At 47.4% G+C, this 15,682-nt stretch overlaps 1 protein-coding gene across 1 annotated transcript in view; it reads left to right on the top strand.

Moving 5' to 3' along the window:
- Nucleotides 1-15,030, top strand: part of ADRA1D (adrenoceptor alpha 1D) — a 39,505-nt gene extending 24,475 nt beyond the window's left edge. Inside the window, exon 2 of the mRNA XM_083861213.1 lies at nucleotides 10,684-15,030. Within this exon, the coding sequence (XP_083717339.1) occupies nucleotides 10,684-11,252 (569 nt within the window). The 3' untranslated portion in view covers nucleotides 11,253-15,030. The remainder of the gene's footprint in view (nucleotides 1-10,683) is intronic.
- Nucleotides 15,031-15,682: the final 652 nt, after the last annotated feature.

Raw genomic sequence — 15,682 nt, 5'->3', positions numbered from 1 at the left:
GAGTGGAAGCCAGACTTGTGTTGGCAGAAGCCACCAAAGAACAACAGTTCCTTGCAAAGGGAGGTTTAAGGAAGGTGTTAAAAGGAGTTGAACACCAGAAGGCAACTGGAGGGCTCACCACAAAGTACCACTGTCAATAAATGCAAGGGGTAGTCTGGAACAGTAATTCCCACACTGTGCTCTCCAGATCTTGACAGTCCATGAAGGCCTAGTAAATGGTTCATGGAAAACTAGAGTGTAAGCGAGCCAGCCTGCAAAAAAAATTGAGCATTAACAGTTTGTCATGGAATCATGGAATGGGTTGGGTTGGAAGAGACCTGAAAGATCTCATTCTAGTCTTGGCCATGGGCAGGGACACCTTCCACTCTCCCAGGTTGCTCCAAGCCTTGTCCAACCTGGCATTGGACAATTCCAGGGAAGGAACAGCCACAGCTTCTTTGAGCAAGTGATTCCAGAGCTTCTCCACCTTCTGAGCAAATTTCTTCCTGGTAACTCATCTAAATCCCTCCTCTTTCAGTTCAAGAACATTTCTTGTCTTATCACTGCCTCTGGTTGGATATTAGCCCATGAGACATTCTATCTATGGCTTGTTCCTGCTGAGATGGCAGCAAGTCAGGTTGCCTCTAAATGTTTTCCTTCCCCAGGCTGTGCTGCCCCAAGGTGTGCTCAGGGAAGAAATTCCCAGGCTCAGGCACAGCACGAGCTCAGGATGCTCCAGTTTGGAGAATGCAGAGCCCTGGGAATGCTCCTCTCTGAGCGAGCTCTGCACTGCCCTGGAGGGAGCTTAGCAACCCCACAAGGCCATTGTGTTCGTTCAGATCCCGAGCCAGATGGAAATTTTCTTTTTAAAGGCTGCCCTGAGCGTGTTTCCTCTGGTGAACCATCCCTGATCTCAGCCGTGCTCACTCCAACATCAGCACATGGAATCCAGTCTCCTTCCTGCTCAGACAGCAGGACAAGAGCTCTTGACATGCAGCTCGGTTGCCCTGACTTTTTCCTTCTCTCAGGAGACTTTTTTTTTTCCCTTCATTTGCATCTGGTAAATAAGAACCTTCCTGATATCTCCCTTTGGATTTGTCAGACTGGTCAATCTTGTCTTTTTTTTTTTTTTTTTTTTTTTTTTCTTTCCTAATTTTATTTATGTCCTTTTGCTGAGTCTCATGATTCTAAGATTTGTTTTAAGGTTCCCTCTGGGGCTGGAGGCTATTATTTGCGAATCAAGGAACAGGCAATTGGACACACATATATCTTTCCCAAGCACAAGACACACTGCAAAAATATTACCTTTAAGGGAGTCTGTACTAAAAGTCAGATGTCAAACGCCTACATCTTCGTCTTCCTTTGAATTTTGTGGTTTATTTCGAAGTCCATCTTCCTGTTGACCATGCTTAATTCAGCACTGTCTGTGTCCTGAATCTGCTGCCCAGACCTTCCTCTTGGAGGATGAACCAAGCAGCTAAAAAGACTATTCCAGGGCACTGTTGAAGTGAGTTAATGGGCAGCATGATCTGAGGGTATGGGTTGGAATTAGAGGGTCTTCAAGGTCCCTTCCAACCCAAAGCATTCTGTGATTCTGTCATGAAGGCATTTCCTTAACCATTTAAAAGATTTATTACCAAGTTTGGTTTGCAGTATCCAAGCCCAGGTCTGGTTTCAAAATTTCTCTCTTTTTCCTCTGCCTAGTCCTGCCTGAGCAGAGTCCACAGAGCTGTTAAAAATCAAGAAGCAGGAAAAACTCATGGAAGCACAGAATACCAGGTTAGAAGGGACCTGAAGGACCATCTGGTCCAACTTTTCTTGGCAAAAGCACAATCTGCACTAGAGGGTCCAGCATCATGTCCAGCTGAATCTTAAAATGGGAATCCACCACTTCCTTGAGTAAATTATTTTGATGGGAGATCATCGTCATGGCGAAAAATTGTGTGCAATAGGAATATCCCCAGGAATAACTTGTACCCATGACCTCTCATCTTTTCCAGGTGACTCCTTGTAAAAAGGGAGTCATAATTTCTTTGTAGCTGCACAGTGATAAAACGTCCCCCTCAGCCTTCTTTTCTCAAGACCTTAGCAAGCTCAGTTCTCTCAGCTTTTCCTCACATGGCAGCTTCCCAGTGCTTGGATCATCTCCCTGGCCACTCTCTGGACCCTCTCCAGCCTGCCCACATCTCTTTTGCCTGGTGGGGACTAAAACTGAACTGAGTGTCACAATTCCTTCCTCATTTCTGCTGCTGATGCTCATGTTGATGCAGGTCTTCCTGCAGGGTGGCCCCTGCTCCTGAAGTGTCCACTTCCTCATTCTGTTTGGTATCATCGGGAAAATTCATCAGGATACACCTGATCCCATCATCCAGATCACTTATGGAGATATTAAACAGCGTTGGGAGCGATATTGATCCCACTGGTGACAGGTTGCCTGTTTGGGGAGAAGCTTTTTTACCACCCTTCCCTGGGTGTGCCCTGTCAGCCAGTGCCCCACTCACTGCACAGATCACTTTTCCAGACCAAAGTGCATCAGTTTCTCCAGGAGACTGTGGAAAACCATATGGAAAACCTTGGAGAAGTCCAGCCAGACAAGATGCACCACTCAGGGCTTCTTTTGGTGGTACCCACTGTGTGCTGCAGGTACAGCTTCTCCCTACAGACCTTGTATCAGCCCCTCTGCAGTAGCAGGCCACAATTCCTGAGTTATTCTTGTGTTTAAAACATAATTTTCTTCTTTATAGATTCCTCACAAAAGACACAATATGGTGTATTCCTTGCAGGGCAAGGTTTTGTGCATGGGACATCCAGGTCTATGGAAGGAGGATGCAATGGATGAAATTACCTTCTGGGGATTTGCTGATGATTTCAGTTGTGAGTCCCCAGATGAAGGGTCAGTGCCCTCTCAAGAAAGATGATATATTAGAGGATTTGGATAATTTAACCTGGAAAAAGAAGGCTTTGGAGTGATCTAATTGTGGCCTTCCAGCACCTGAAGGGAGCATGTGAGAATGATGGAGAGAGACAATTTCCAAAATCATGAAGTGACAGGAAAAGGGAGATGGATTCACATTGAAAGAGAGTAGGTTTAAACTAAGTATTTAAAAAAAATTCTTCCCTGTGAGGGCAGTGAGGAGCTGGCACGGGGTGCCCAGAGAAGCTGTGGATGCTCCATCTCTGGAAGTGTCCAAAAGTGTCCAAGGCCAGGCTGGACAGGGCTTGAAGCAGCCTGGGACAGTGGAAAGTGTCCCTGCTCATGGCAGGGGGTGGAACTTAAATGATCTTCCAGGTCCCTTCCAACCCAAACCATTCCCTGGTTGCATGATTGAACCTTCTTTGGGGCCCCTCACCTGTCTCTAATCATATCACAAAAGCACTTCCCCAATAATATCCAGAAATTTACAAGTTAAGCTACAACTTGCTCAGGAATCAAACTAAGAGCAGCTACACTATCAAAAAAAAAAAAAAAAAAAAGGACAGAAATAGAAGAGGGGGAAGAGGGGGAAAACTCAAGCCCCTGGAGCAAGAGCTGTAGAGCAGAGGAGATACTCCACAGGGGATCTCTGGCTGAGCAGGGGGTGCTGTGGCAGCCCACCAGCCTGGATCTGCAGTGTGGAGCAGAAGATTTGCATTCCATCCCCTGTGATGTGACACCAGGGCATCTGGAGGTGGTTAAGGGAGCAGAGTCTGCTGGGGCAGTGCTGGGGGGCTGCAAAGTCAATTCCTTATGTTCTTTCAAGGATGGGCTCTGGAGTAAATTGTTCCCTGGACCAAATTCATCTGGAGGGGTCTGGCTGGACCATGCTAAGCAAATTAGCACCATTCACAATTCTTGAAATTACTTGTGAAGTTTCTGTCAGGGAACAGTGTAGATGAACCTGTGTGGCTTTTCACTTCACCTTCCACTGATGAAATTCTTCCCATGATCAAAGTCCTATCCTGCACAAGGGAGAAACTGGTGCATGGGAAGCTTTGGCAGCTTCTCAGAGAGCACCAGATCACCAGATGATCTTGACATTCAGGCTGAAATCCATCAGGAATAACCTTGGATGCCCATGATGTGGTTGCCCACGAGCCAGGAGTCTGAGTCCAGTCATCTGAAACCTGGTGTGATCCATCTGTCTGGTGACTTACACTCAGGATGAGATGGATCACTCCATTCTCACCACAAAATCTGCCCTCTAAGAGGAGCCTCAGGACCTGCTCAGGTGCCTGAACTCACTCAGGTGACACACAAGAGCCACACTTTTCAGGAAATTTGATGCCTTGTGAACATCCTCACACCAATGACTCCCACTAGTGGTCCAAATTCCCAGGATTACTATGAATAGATCTCCAATATTTGAGGGGAATAAAGGGCAATTTTGGTCGAAGTCCTACTGATGTGCAGCACCTTAGAGAAAAGTTTTGGGGACATCTCTAGGACCATACTCCTAAATGTTGGGAGACAGGTTTGGGGGCCGTGAATTTGACAGTGAATGACCAGAATAAGGCTCTGATTCATTATTCTTCTCTTGCTGACACACAAACCACACTCAGACCTCAAATTTGAGATCCTGATTGAGAGTGTTGGTGTCTTCCAGAGCCCTTGACTGGCTTCTCCTCCCTTTGAAATCTGCCCACCACTACCAGAACAAAAGTTTCCCTGATCTCCATCACAGCTAAAGCTTCCCTCCTTCCCCACCAGGACCCACACACTTCACCACAGGCTTTGGCATGGCCAGGGGCTCTCCGGGAGCATCCCTCCAACCATGAACTGGGACAAAACACTGCCTAGAAGGTCAGCAATGCTCAGGGGAGTGGTGGCTTCTCCCTGCTTCTCTTTAGACCAGACCAGGATGCAGAAGTTGGACACACAGGCAGCAGAGAGACACGCAGGCAGCTCATTGGGGCTTTCATTGGGAAGCTGCTGCTTATCTGTGACATTGTTTATGGGGTTGGCTGGAGGGCTGACAGGCCTGAGGAATTCCACCCGATATCCCAATGCCATCGTCCTCCAGGGAAAATGCTTGAGTGGCTGTGAACACGCTGTCCTCCTCCCCAGGCCAAGCAGCTCTTGGATCCATCCTAGAAGGGCAGTGAACTCCCTGATCACTCCAAGACACACCAAGGAGGTGTTAACCCTCTGGGGACCCTGATGTGCCTACAAATACCCAATGGAGGTGGTTAATAGAGAACGGAGGAGGAGGAGGTCAGGAAAGACCAGTCAGAATCTGAGTCCCACACACTGGGAGAAGTCCTGGAGCTGAAATCCAGCCCACTCTCCCACAGCTTGGCAGCTGCATCAGGGGGCCAGGGAAGGAGATGGCAAGGAGACATGCAAGCAGGGTATTGAGCAGAAAGGGCTGGCTCATGATTATTTTGGAGCAAACTTAATTGATTTACTTTGTGAGAGTCAGAAAAAAGGAAGGAAGAGAGTGAGGATCAGTTTAGGTTGGATATAAGGAAAAGGTTTATGAATATGGGGGTGATGAGGCCCTGGCACAGGGTGCCCAGAGAAGCTGTGGCTGCCCCTGGATCCCTGGAAATGTCCAAGGTCAGCTTGGATAGGGCTTGAGGCATCCTGGGCTAACGGAAGGTGTGGAATGAAATGGGCTTTATGATCCCTCCCAACCCAAATCATTCCATGATTATCTGACTTCCTTTGACCAGGAGGACCCACAGTGACCAGCTGTGCTACCTCCTCTGCCAGGGCTTTTTCTCTACCAGCTGCAATTCTTTCGACTTGCTGCTTGATACATCCTCTCCTGAACCTTTGAGGCCACATCCAGGAGAAGCTCAGGTGATGGCAAACCTGTTCCCACCACAATCCTAATCCTACATATGGATTTCTGGAGCTTCCTAACTCAGAAACAGTGTGGTTCACACTTTTTGTTGTTGTTGTTGTTGTTTTGTTTTTTAATTTTCCATTAGTTTGGTCAATCAATTTTTACCTCCTGCTTGCAGGGACATCCAGAGCTGAGCAACCTGCTGTGAGATGAACCATGTCCTCTTAGCTGTTCACCCACCACCTCCTGAGGAAGGTTTCACCTTCCCTCTCCTGTGATGATACCTCTCCAGCTCTCCAAAAAGCTATTTTTTGCAAGCCCATTCCTGATACAAAGCCCACATCAAGCAACAGCAACACTTTAATCAGTGTTGAGCAGTCCTGCTGGTCCTTACATTTCCAAGTTGGGGCAGCACTGGGACATGACTTTGTCCCTTTGTTTTGCCCACCTGCTCCCATGTCTGCAGCATTCCTGTGCTGTGGACTATTCAGGACATGCTGCAAAGCAGGGACCTTTTAGAACAAAGATGCCCTTGCCAACTAAGCCTGCTCATGAATTCTGGCTGTACACTGGGAGCCAGGGCCAGAATTTAGATTGGACTGGCTCCACTAGCATTGGTGCATTTGTGTCCTTCTTTTTTTTTCTTCTTGTTTTGCTTTTCTTGAGCGCTGAACACTGGGACCAGCAACTTTCCAAACAATCCAAGTGATATCACCTTCCAGTGAGTCATGGGGAGGGCAGGGTGGAGAAGGGCAGGCAAGGAAAGATCATGAGATTGTGTTAGCTCAAACAACCTAAAAAAAAAAATTAGATATGTGTTTGGATCCATGGAGGGCAGATTGCACAGATTGAATCCACTGCCACCCACCACAGCACGTCACAGTTTTGGGAAGCATGCCCATGGCTCCAGAGATTTTTTACCTGCCTGGTTTTCCCAAAATATGAGCAGAGTGACATTAACAATTAATTTAAATTCTTTTTAAAAAAAAAAAGTATGAGCACATACTTTATTGGCTCAACTTTTGCATCACCAAAAATTTGAAGTTCAGTCTTCAGATCATGTTAAGTCTGTAACTGCAGTCACTTTGCAAGGTGCAAACAGGCTTTTCCTAAACTCACCTGCAGCTTTCTTAATTTTTGAATGCTCCTGAAGATAATTATTTAGGGTTACTGCAGAACATACAGCCCTTGCCTTGACCCAGCTGTGTCAAATTCAGATTTTGCAAGATGTGGGATGATCTTTTATAAAATGGTGGAAGGAATAAACTCCCCAAACGGACTGTTAAGACCTCTGCATTATTATTATAAATTCTGATGGGTGAGTGACACCATGTCCTCCTCCCTCAGCCCATGAGATGTTGAGCTGGATGCCCAGGAGAGGTGCCCAGAAGGCTGATTTGGAGTGCACAGCAAAAGCTCCTCTTCAAACAAGACCAGGTTTCCTGTTGGATTGTGACAAAGATCCTACAGAAATCGTGCTTCCTGTTCTTTGATGTTGCCCTTTACTGGCCTTGATGCTTTTGGGGGCCAGATCACAAAAAAATTGCTCTTACACTGAGATAACAAACTGAAGTGCTCATGCATCACTCTAATGATGCTATTCCTGATCTTTTACTCACATTCTGTATTTCTGCACCTTGGACACATCTTTCTGTGTCCATCACAGAGCTCTTCAAGTGTCCCTCACTCAGTAGTGACTTTCACTTACTTATATAGGAAATGTTACAAAGCCCAGCCCAAAAACTCAGTGTTGCTGTATATTTGACTATATGAAAGCAAGAACTGATTTCTTTGATTTTTTACACATTTGCTAAAAAAGACCCCTCAAATCCTCTTATGTGCAGCCTCCCAGTGCCCATCAGAAGATTCTGATGCTGCAGAGGAGCTGTTCTGGGAATTCCCTGCCCAGTTCTGTTAGTCCCAGGGTGAGGAAATGAGGAAACTGTGGATGCACTCAGGACACATCCCTCCCAAGGGGCACGCTTATTTGCATGGTAATGAGGATGGTAATAGGCCCCTTGTCTTCATATGTACACAAGGTTCTCACTGGGTGAAAACCAGCCAGAGTTGAAATTCAGAGAATTCATGGCTTCTTTTCCTTTTCAATTTGTGTTTTCTATCTGAATGCAAAAGACAAAGCACATAGTACAGAAACTGCATTGTGCCCTCAACTGCCAAACATCAGATAGAAGTTATTATTTTAGCAACCATCAGTTTAGGCAAGCACCAATCTCTTAAGTAGCCTGGCTCAAGCAGTAATTACCAGCTGAATTTAAAAAGAGACCCTTCTTTTATTTGCTTTGTTACCATAGTTTTTTGTTTTCCTCTCTCTTGAAGCTAAAAAATGCTTCACAGAGCTGCAGCTCCTCTGAGAGCCCAGAGCACGCTGCAAACAGGGTTCACAGCAACACTGGGAAGAGTTTGTAGTAATTAACCCTTTCTCTGTGGGGAAACTGAGGCAGGAAACCTCTCCCTGGCAAGGGACTAAGCAGGATTGCATGTTGGATGAAGTCCTTCATCTTCCTTAGGTCCCATTTCCTGACATATCCATGGTTCCTGTAGGGCCAGGAGGGTGGGTTGGGGGCCCTATGGAAAAGGGGGATGGCCCCAGCACCACTGAGGTGGTTCAAAGCTCCTGGCTGTCACTTAGGGAGGTGTTTCTGGTGAGGTTAAAATCAAAACTGGTGATTCCAGCAGCCCAGAGCCAACCTGTAGATCTCAGCACTGTCCCCAGGAGAATAAACTCCTTTAAAACAACCAAGGGTGGGGTCATTGCCTCTATAAAAATGACCCTTGTGTTAAGGGAGCTGACAGGGAAGAGAGAGAGAGACTATTTATGAGGGCATGGAGTGACAGGACAAGGGGGAATGGCTTCAGACTGACAGAGGGCAGGGTTAGATATGATAATTGGGAAGGAATTGTTCTCTGTGAGAGTGGGGAGGCCCTGGCACAGGTGCCCAGAGAAGCTGTGTCTGCCCCTGGATCCCTGGAAGTGTCCAAGGCCAGGTTGGACGTTGGGGCTTGGAGCCACTTGGAATAGTGGGAGGTGTCCCTACCCAGGGCAGGGGGTTTGAGATGAGAAGATCTTTCCGGTCCCTTCCGACCCAAACCATTCCATGATTCCATGATCATTGCTCCATTCAAAGCCCCTGCCTGCACCACCAGCAGCTGCTCATTAAGCTGCAAATGCAGCTTCATTTCCAGGAAGGCCCTGAGTCTCCCCAGCACAGAGATGTCAGTCCTGCTCACTGTCCTTATTCCATGCCCCCTCCAGCACACACTGACAGCCAGCCTGAGCTCCTGCCTGCCTTGGCTGGGCCTGCAGAAGATATTTAAGCTACTTTGCCAACCCAGCCACCATAAAATGCTGGGATCTGTCTGTCTTCTCCCACATGCCCGTGATGGAGTTGCCCACGTACCTAATGTTGAGTCTGGCTGAAATATCTCCATTTTTTAGGGATGGGTGTATGAAAGCTTTGCTGGAACCAGTTCTCTGAGTTTCCCTGGAGGGTGGTTTTCCTTCAGCAAACAGCCTGAGGATCTTTTAATGTAGTTTCAGTCAGGATTTTCTGGCTCCTGGCACCTGTTTTGCTGTTTTGACACCAGGCTTAGGAGCACAGGGGAAAATAATAATGATATCTGGAGTTAATGTTATTTACTAAAATACAAATTAACGCTCAGTCACATGTTGGCATGATTTGTCATCTGGAGCTAAAATTAAAAGAAATTAAGGCTGAGTCAGAAAGTTATTTCAGATCCAAGTGGGGAATGCTGTTCTGAGGCCATGTGGGAGCAACACTGACATCTTCTGGCTCAAAAAAAGAAAAAATCTCCAGCTTTTTCACTGAGAAAACCACTGGGAAACTGCAAAAACCTAAGGAGGGACTGGGTGGATAAAAGTGTTTTAAAGTATCAAGGACAAGCTTTGGGGCAGTGGATATTATTTAAGCCCAGTTTAACACCCCCCCTTAGCATCACCACAGAATCTGAACAGAGGGTGTGTGACACTGATGACCCAAAATACATGAGAGGAGGAGGTGAAGGGGTGTTGTCCTTCTCTGCGTGCAGGTGACAGGGCTGTGGCCATACTTTTATGCTGAACTCTGTAAGTCTGGAGGCAGTAAATTACCTGAAAGTCACATTCCACTAGGCCAGGTTGCTCCACGCCCCATCCAACCTGGCCTTGGGCAGTTCCAGGGGTGAGGAGACACAATTTCTCTAGGAAACATATTCCAGGGTCTCACCACCACCACCACCCTGTCAGCCTTTTCTACACATCTCAGCTCTTGCAGACTGGATTGATCACCACTCTGTAGCAGTGAGGCAGGAAGGTGAAATGCTGCTGCCTTCTCAGAGCATCTCCTTCAGAAGCCACTCAGAGTAGGACACAGGAGAATCCATTTCCAGTCCCTGCACACACACACCCCACAGACAGCTCAGCAAAGGAAAGACAGGAAGGGCCTCCTGTATGAGGAATTTCAGTGAGGGTTTGTTACACCCACCACGCCAAAGGGATCAGGGACAAAAGATCAGGATCAAAGGTGTGCACAGGGTTAAGTGTGGGGCCAGGAACCAATGGTCTGAGGGCACAGGGGCAGTAAAAAGAGCAGGGCAAAGGGCAGTGCCCTAGAGGGGAAATGGGGCAGGCCACCAGGGATACCACACCCAATGAGGAAACAGGGAAAGGAGAAACCACGAGAACTAGGGACATGTGGAGAAAACAGAACTGAGGTATGTCACATAGTGTTGCTAGTCACCATGTGGGAAATCTTTTCTTTCAGCCCAGCTGGGGAGACTCTATGGTAGATTATTCCAGAGCAAAGCCCTGAGGATTCCCCTGAGGGGCTCAAAAGTTTCCACACCACCCTTACCACCTTACTCTGCCACATCCTTCCCACTTCCTCTAATCATATTTCTTTCCAATCTCTCTCCCAAGGTTCTTTCTTCCCATCCCTGAAGCCTTCGGAAATCGTCTTCAAGATCATCTTCTGGCTGGGATACTTCAACAGCTGCGTGAACCCCATCATCTACCCCTGCTCCAGCAAGGAGTTCAAGCGCGCCTTCATCCGGCTGCTCAAGTGCCAGTGCCACCGGCGGCCACGGCCCATCTGGAGGGTCTACGACCACCACTGGAGAGGGGCCTCCATCAACAGCACAGTGCAGGACTCAGAGACAGACCTACGGCCCAGGATTAACACCCTGAACAGCTCCTTCATATTTAACTCCTCCTTCCAGGAGAGAGCCAGTAAGAGGCGAACGCTCAGCTTCAAGGGCTGGAAAATGCTCACCCCTTTCCAGAAACCAGCATCCACACAGTTGAAGGAGAAGATGAACAGCCTTTCTAACAAAATCCGGGGTGGCTCCAGCAAAGGGGGGGTGACAGCCAGCTACAAGACAGAGGTGGAGTCTGTCTCAATTGGGATCCCTCATGATTTCACAGAAACCATTGACTACCAAACTCATGACTTAACAGACTGCTGTGGGCTGAGAGAAACAGATATTTGAACCCTCTGAGGCAGCTGTTGATGGTTTCTTTAGAGGTATCCAGCAGAAACATGGAGGGATACCACCTGTGGGTCTGTCAGTCAGGCTGGAAGAAGCAATCAGGTATTAAATGCAGTTGCCCAAAGGTTGTCCAAGCATCCCCCACACGGAGCTCAGCCCCTTCTGTGGGATTGTGGGTTCCTCAAATTAGAGCCAATGGCATATCCCATTCTAACAAGCCACAGCAGGAGGAGAAGGTGTGGATATGACCTTAGGGCAAGAGCTGTCTCCTCTGGTGGATGGTTGGCTTTGGCTTTGGAAGAAGCTGTGCATTTAAGGGAAACCAGGATGTCTCCTTTGCCTTAAAAACACCAGTGAAATCAAATGGAAAGATTGGATCCCAAAAGTTGCCAACCCTGCCTTAGTACATGTGGTCATGTTTCCATCCAGAGGCAGCATCCAGGAGGGACACTGCCAAGCAGTAACTGGCAGCTGATCCTTTATGTGGGTGGGTTGGGAGCTTGTAGGTCCTGAACAGGATGTCCAGACAAGGGCTTGGCCTTGGAGGGAGAGCAGAGTGGGGTATTCCCAAGCAAAGTGGAGGGATCCCAGCCCTCAGTCATCGTCTCTGCAGTGGCCACAGCGTTGGCCTTTCCACATCACCTGGTTTTAGGCCAGAGGAGTATTCCAGATGTGTGCACTGTCGCCAAGGGGTGTGCAGGTCTCTCTCCTCTAATTCCATCCTGTGAAGCATTTTGCATTTCACTTTCCAGTGAAACACTTGCAACCCACCTTGCTTTTAGTGAACATCCACCTGTGACACACAGAGAAACCAGCTCCTTTTGGTGTCAGTCATCCCCAAACTTTCCTGTCCCCTTCTTTGCTCTCGCTGTTTTTCTCAAAAAACGCAGGATAAAAATGCATCCCAGGGGCTTCACTCAGGACAACAGGAAATGGCCTGAAGTCGTGCCAGGGAAGATTTATGGTGGATATTAAGAAGAATTTCTTCACTCAAAGGGTGGTCAGGCACTGGTCCAGGCTTCCCAGGGCGGTGGTGGAGTCACCATCCCTGGAAGTGTTCAAAAGACATGCAAATGTGGCACTTAAGGAGATGTTTCGATGGTGAATGGGGTGGTGCTGGGTTAATGGTTGGATTCCATGATCCAAGAGGTCTCTTCCAACTTTAATGGTTCTGTCATTCTGTAATGCGGGTCCTCAGCCAGCCTGTGCTGTGGCTCAGGAGAGGTGGGGTGGCTGAGTTTGGAAGTTTGCATTTCTACTCCCCATGGAGTCCAGGCTGAAGTGGAGCTGAGGTGCAGTGGGAACTCCCTCAAGTAGAGGGATCTTCTCCCCAGTCAGGGTCACACTCAAGATCCTTCACCCAAGGGATTTCCCACATGCTCAATACATCAAACTTTTGGTGGCTGCCAACAATTGCTTTGGTTGTGTCAAGAGTAATGACAATTAAAGCGTTGGGGTTTTTTCCCTGCTCACAGTCCCAGAGTGTGAGCACCCCTCAGGAGGGCACCACAACCTCCTCCAGGAAACTCAAGGAGCTGAAGCCATGGCAAGCCCACCTTGACCAGGCAGCTCAGGATATGGTCACCCAAACTCTACTTGGCCATGGATTGCAGGCACTGGTTTGAAAATTCAGGGTGGTTTAATCAAATTTCAGACAATGAGCCCCAAGGAGAGACCATCAGAATAAGCCATGAGCAGGAAACACGTAGGTGATGGAGGCAGAGAGTGGATCTGAGGTGAAGTGCCTCAAGCCAGGGAACTAAAAAACAGGGATGTGAAGTCTTGAGGGGTGGAAACATGGCACTGAACGTGTCCTGGGTGGAGATTGCTCCACATCAGCCCTGCCCCTCAAACCCACGAGGAGCCTTTCATGGCAGTGCCTGCAGCACATCCAGCTCATCCCACTAAGGGTGGCTGCCAAAGGAGGATGAAAGGCTCCCAGGCACAGCAAGGAGAATGTCACCTTTCTTTCTGATGTTCTGATTTGCTGATGTTCCTGATTAAAGGAAAACAAAACAGGAGAGAAGTTGGAGGTTTTTTTATTTTTTTACTCTTTTGTGCAGTGCATATTGAGACAAGATATCTGGAGCTCGCCCTGTCTCAACAACACCCTTTACTTGATGCAGGACAAACTGGACCAACTATTGCACAAATACCAGCAGATTTTGTCCAGATATTTTCCTCCCAGCAGCAAACCCCAGCACTTAACACTGAACTCAGACTCACAACCACCTGCATAATCTCCAGCATCTGCAAAACCAGCCTGAGGCTGCCAGCTCTGCCCAACCAAAGCAGGGAACTTCCCAACACCCCGTGAGAACTTCTGTGGGGAAATACAATTTTTTTTTCCCTGTTTCTTTGGCTTTGAAGGGAAGTGAGACCTTACAGTGATGATGGGGTGACACAAAAAGTCATTTTGTAGTGTGAGGACTGCAGCTGTCACTGGTTTCCTGGGTGGTTTTGGGATCCTGATGGAAGGCACTGGGGATGTGGCAGAGAAGGGACCAGGGAGAGGACAGTCTCTGAATGCATCCCTGACTAGACAGACAGACAGACACACACACACCCTTCACTGTGTTCATATAAATGTGTCACTCCCAAAATACCAGGCAAACATCCCTCTATAAATTAAGATTGAGCAAATGCTGGCAAGCAGTGCATTCCCATAAATGAGCTGCTATTACTGCTTACACTTCTCCCTGATCTTTTCAATATACTTTTCCTTCTTTTTTTTCCAGATATTGAAATATTTATATTTACAGCCTCCAGCCCCTTGAAAGCTTTTCAAGAAGGAAAAAAAGGATTAGTCTGGAGGTTTGCTGCCTCTCCATCCCAACTCTTTACAGACCTAGAGGGGAGAAAATAAAAGTCTGTTTAAGCACACACATCACACACACACACACACATAAATGCCCAAATTCTGGCTCAGTTACTCACTGTATTTGATCTGGCCCCAAGAGATGCCCTGGAAGGTGCTGTAGGAAAGCTTTGAGCTCTGCTCTGCTGCATTCAGGCAAAATACTTGGTTTTCACCCCACTTTCATTTGGCATCTTGCATCAGAAGCAGTGCCAGGACTGGACTCTGAGGCTGTTCATGCAGAGCTTCATTTAGAGGAGACAGGGCTGTCTTTGCTGGCAGGGGAGGAAGGAAAATCTTGTATGAAATATGGCCTGAGTGTCTGGAATTGAGCATTTCTCCCTGAATCCCTGAATTTCCAAGCTCTCCCAAGTTTGGAAAAACAGGTTCAGACTTTCAGGAGGTGAATTCATTCCAATCTCACAGATTTCCCTGGATCCACAAGGGTGTGACCAGCTGAGGGAATGGCCCCATTCCAGCAAATTTTCCGGGCAGGCCATTTCCCAAAGCACCTGCACCTCAGTTATCCATCAGATCCCCCCTCACTGCACTGGCTCCGTGTCACAATTGCATTGTCAGACCTTGCTGCTTCAAGGAACCAAGAGTTGAGGGTGGAAAATGAGTTTTTGTGTCACTGGACTCTCCCAAGTCCACAAGGGAAGAGAGGTCCCTGTCAGCCTGAGCTGGGCTGCAGCTGGGTTGCATTACTATTGTTTACAGTGTGTATATAAGTGTACATTTTCTTTAGCAGAACATTGGGAATTTTTTTATGTATAGATTTTTATTTTTCATCCCCAGATGTATTTATTAGCCGGAGTATTTCTGTTTTGTGTTTCAGGTTCTGCCAGATTGATGTAAGCTCTATGAAACAGAATGCACATATTTTTGTTTGTTTGTACCAAATACATGCACAAACCTGTCTGAAATATTGCTGTGAATTGTTGCTGTGTCTGATTTTTAAAACAAGGGTTATAGGGGATGAAGGAGGGAGGAAGAACAGCTTGAAAATCATCCACTCTTACTTATTTCTCTAAGACTTTTTTTTGCAATTTCACAAGGACAATCTTTCCCACTTGGAAGAATTAATGATAAAAGCAAGTCAGGAGAGGACACTCTCAGTTTCTTGACACACAGGCACAGAGGGATTGCACCAGCCCCATCTAGAGAGCGGGTTTAGATGGGATATTAGGAAAAAATCCTTCCCTGTGAGGGTGGGCAGGCCCTGGCACAGGGTGCCCAGAGAAGCTGTGGCTGCCCCTGGATCCCTGGAAGTGTCCAAGGCCAGGCTGGACAGGGCTTGGAGCAACCTGGGACAGTGGGAGGTGTCCCTGCCTATGGCAGAGGGGTGGAATGGGATGGGCTTTATGATCCCTTCCTACCCAAACCATTCTGGGATTCTTATCTATATGATGCATATCTGAGACTAGAAAGGGAAAGGCAGAAAGGAAAATCAAAAGGAGATCTAACATGAAAACGCTGGATCAATATTTGATAGCAGTCAGAGGTAAAAATTACTTCAGGGAATTTGGGGGAAGAAATGGAGAATGGAAGAGATTGAGAATTACCTTGAAAA

The sequence above is a fragment of the Zosterops lateralis genome, assembly GCF_965231275.1.
Source record: "Zosterops lateralis genome assembly, chromosome: 5".
In the NCBI taxonomy this organism is placed as follows: Eukaryota; Metazoa; Chordata; class Aves; order Passeriformes; family Zosteropidae; genus Zosterops; species Zosterops lateralis.
The sequence above is the reverse complement of the archived record's forward strand: the minus strand, read 5'-3'. Positions and strand labels throughout refer to the sequence as shown.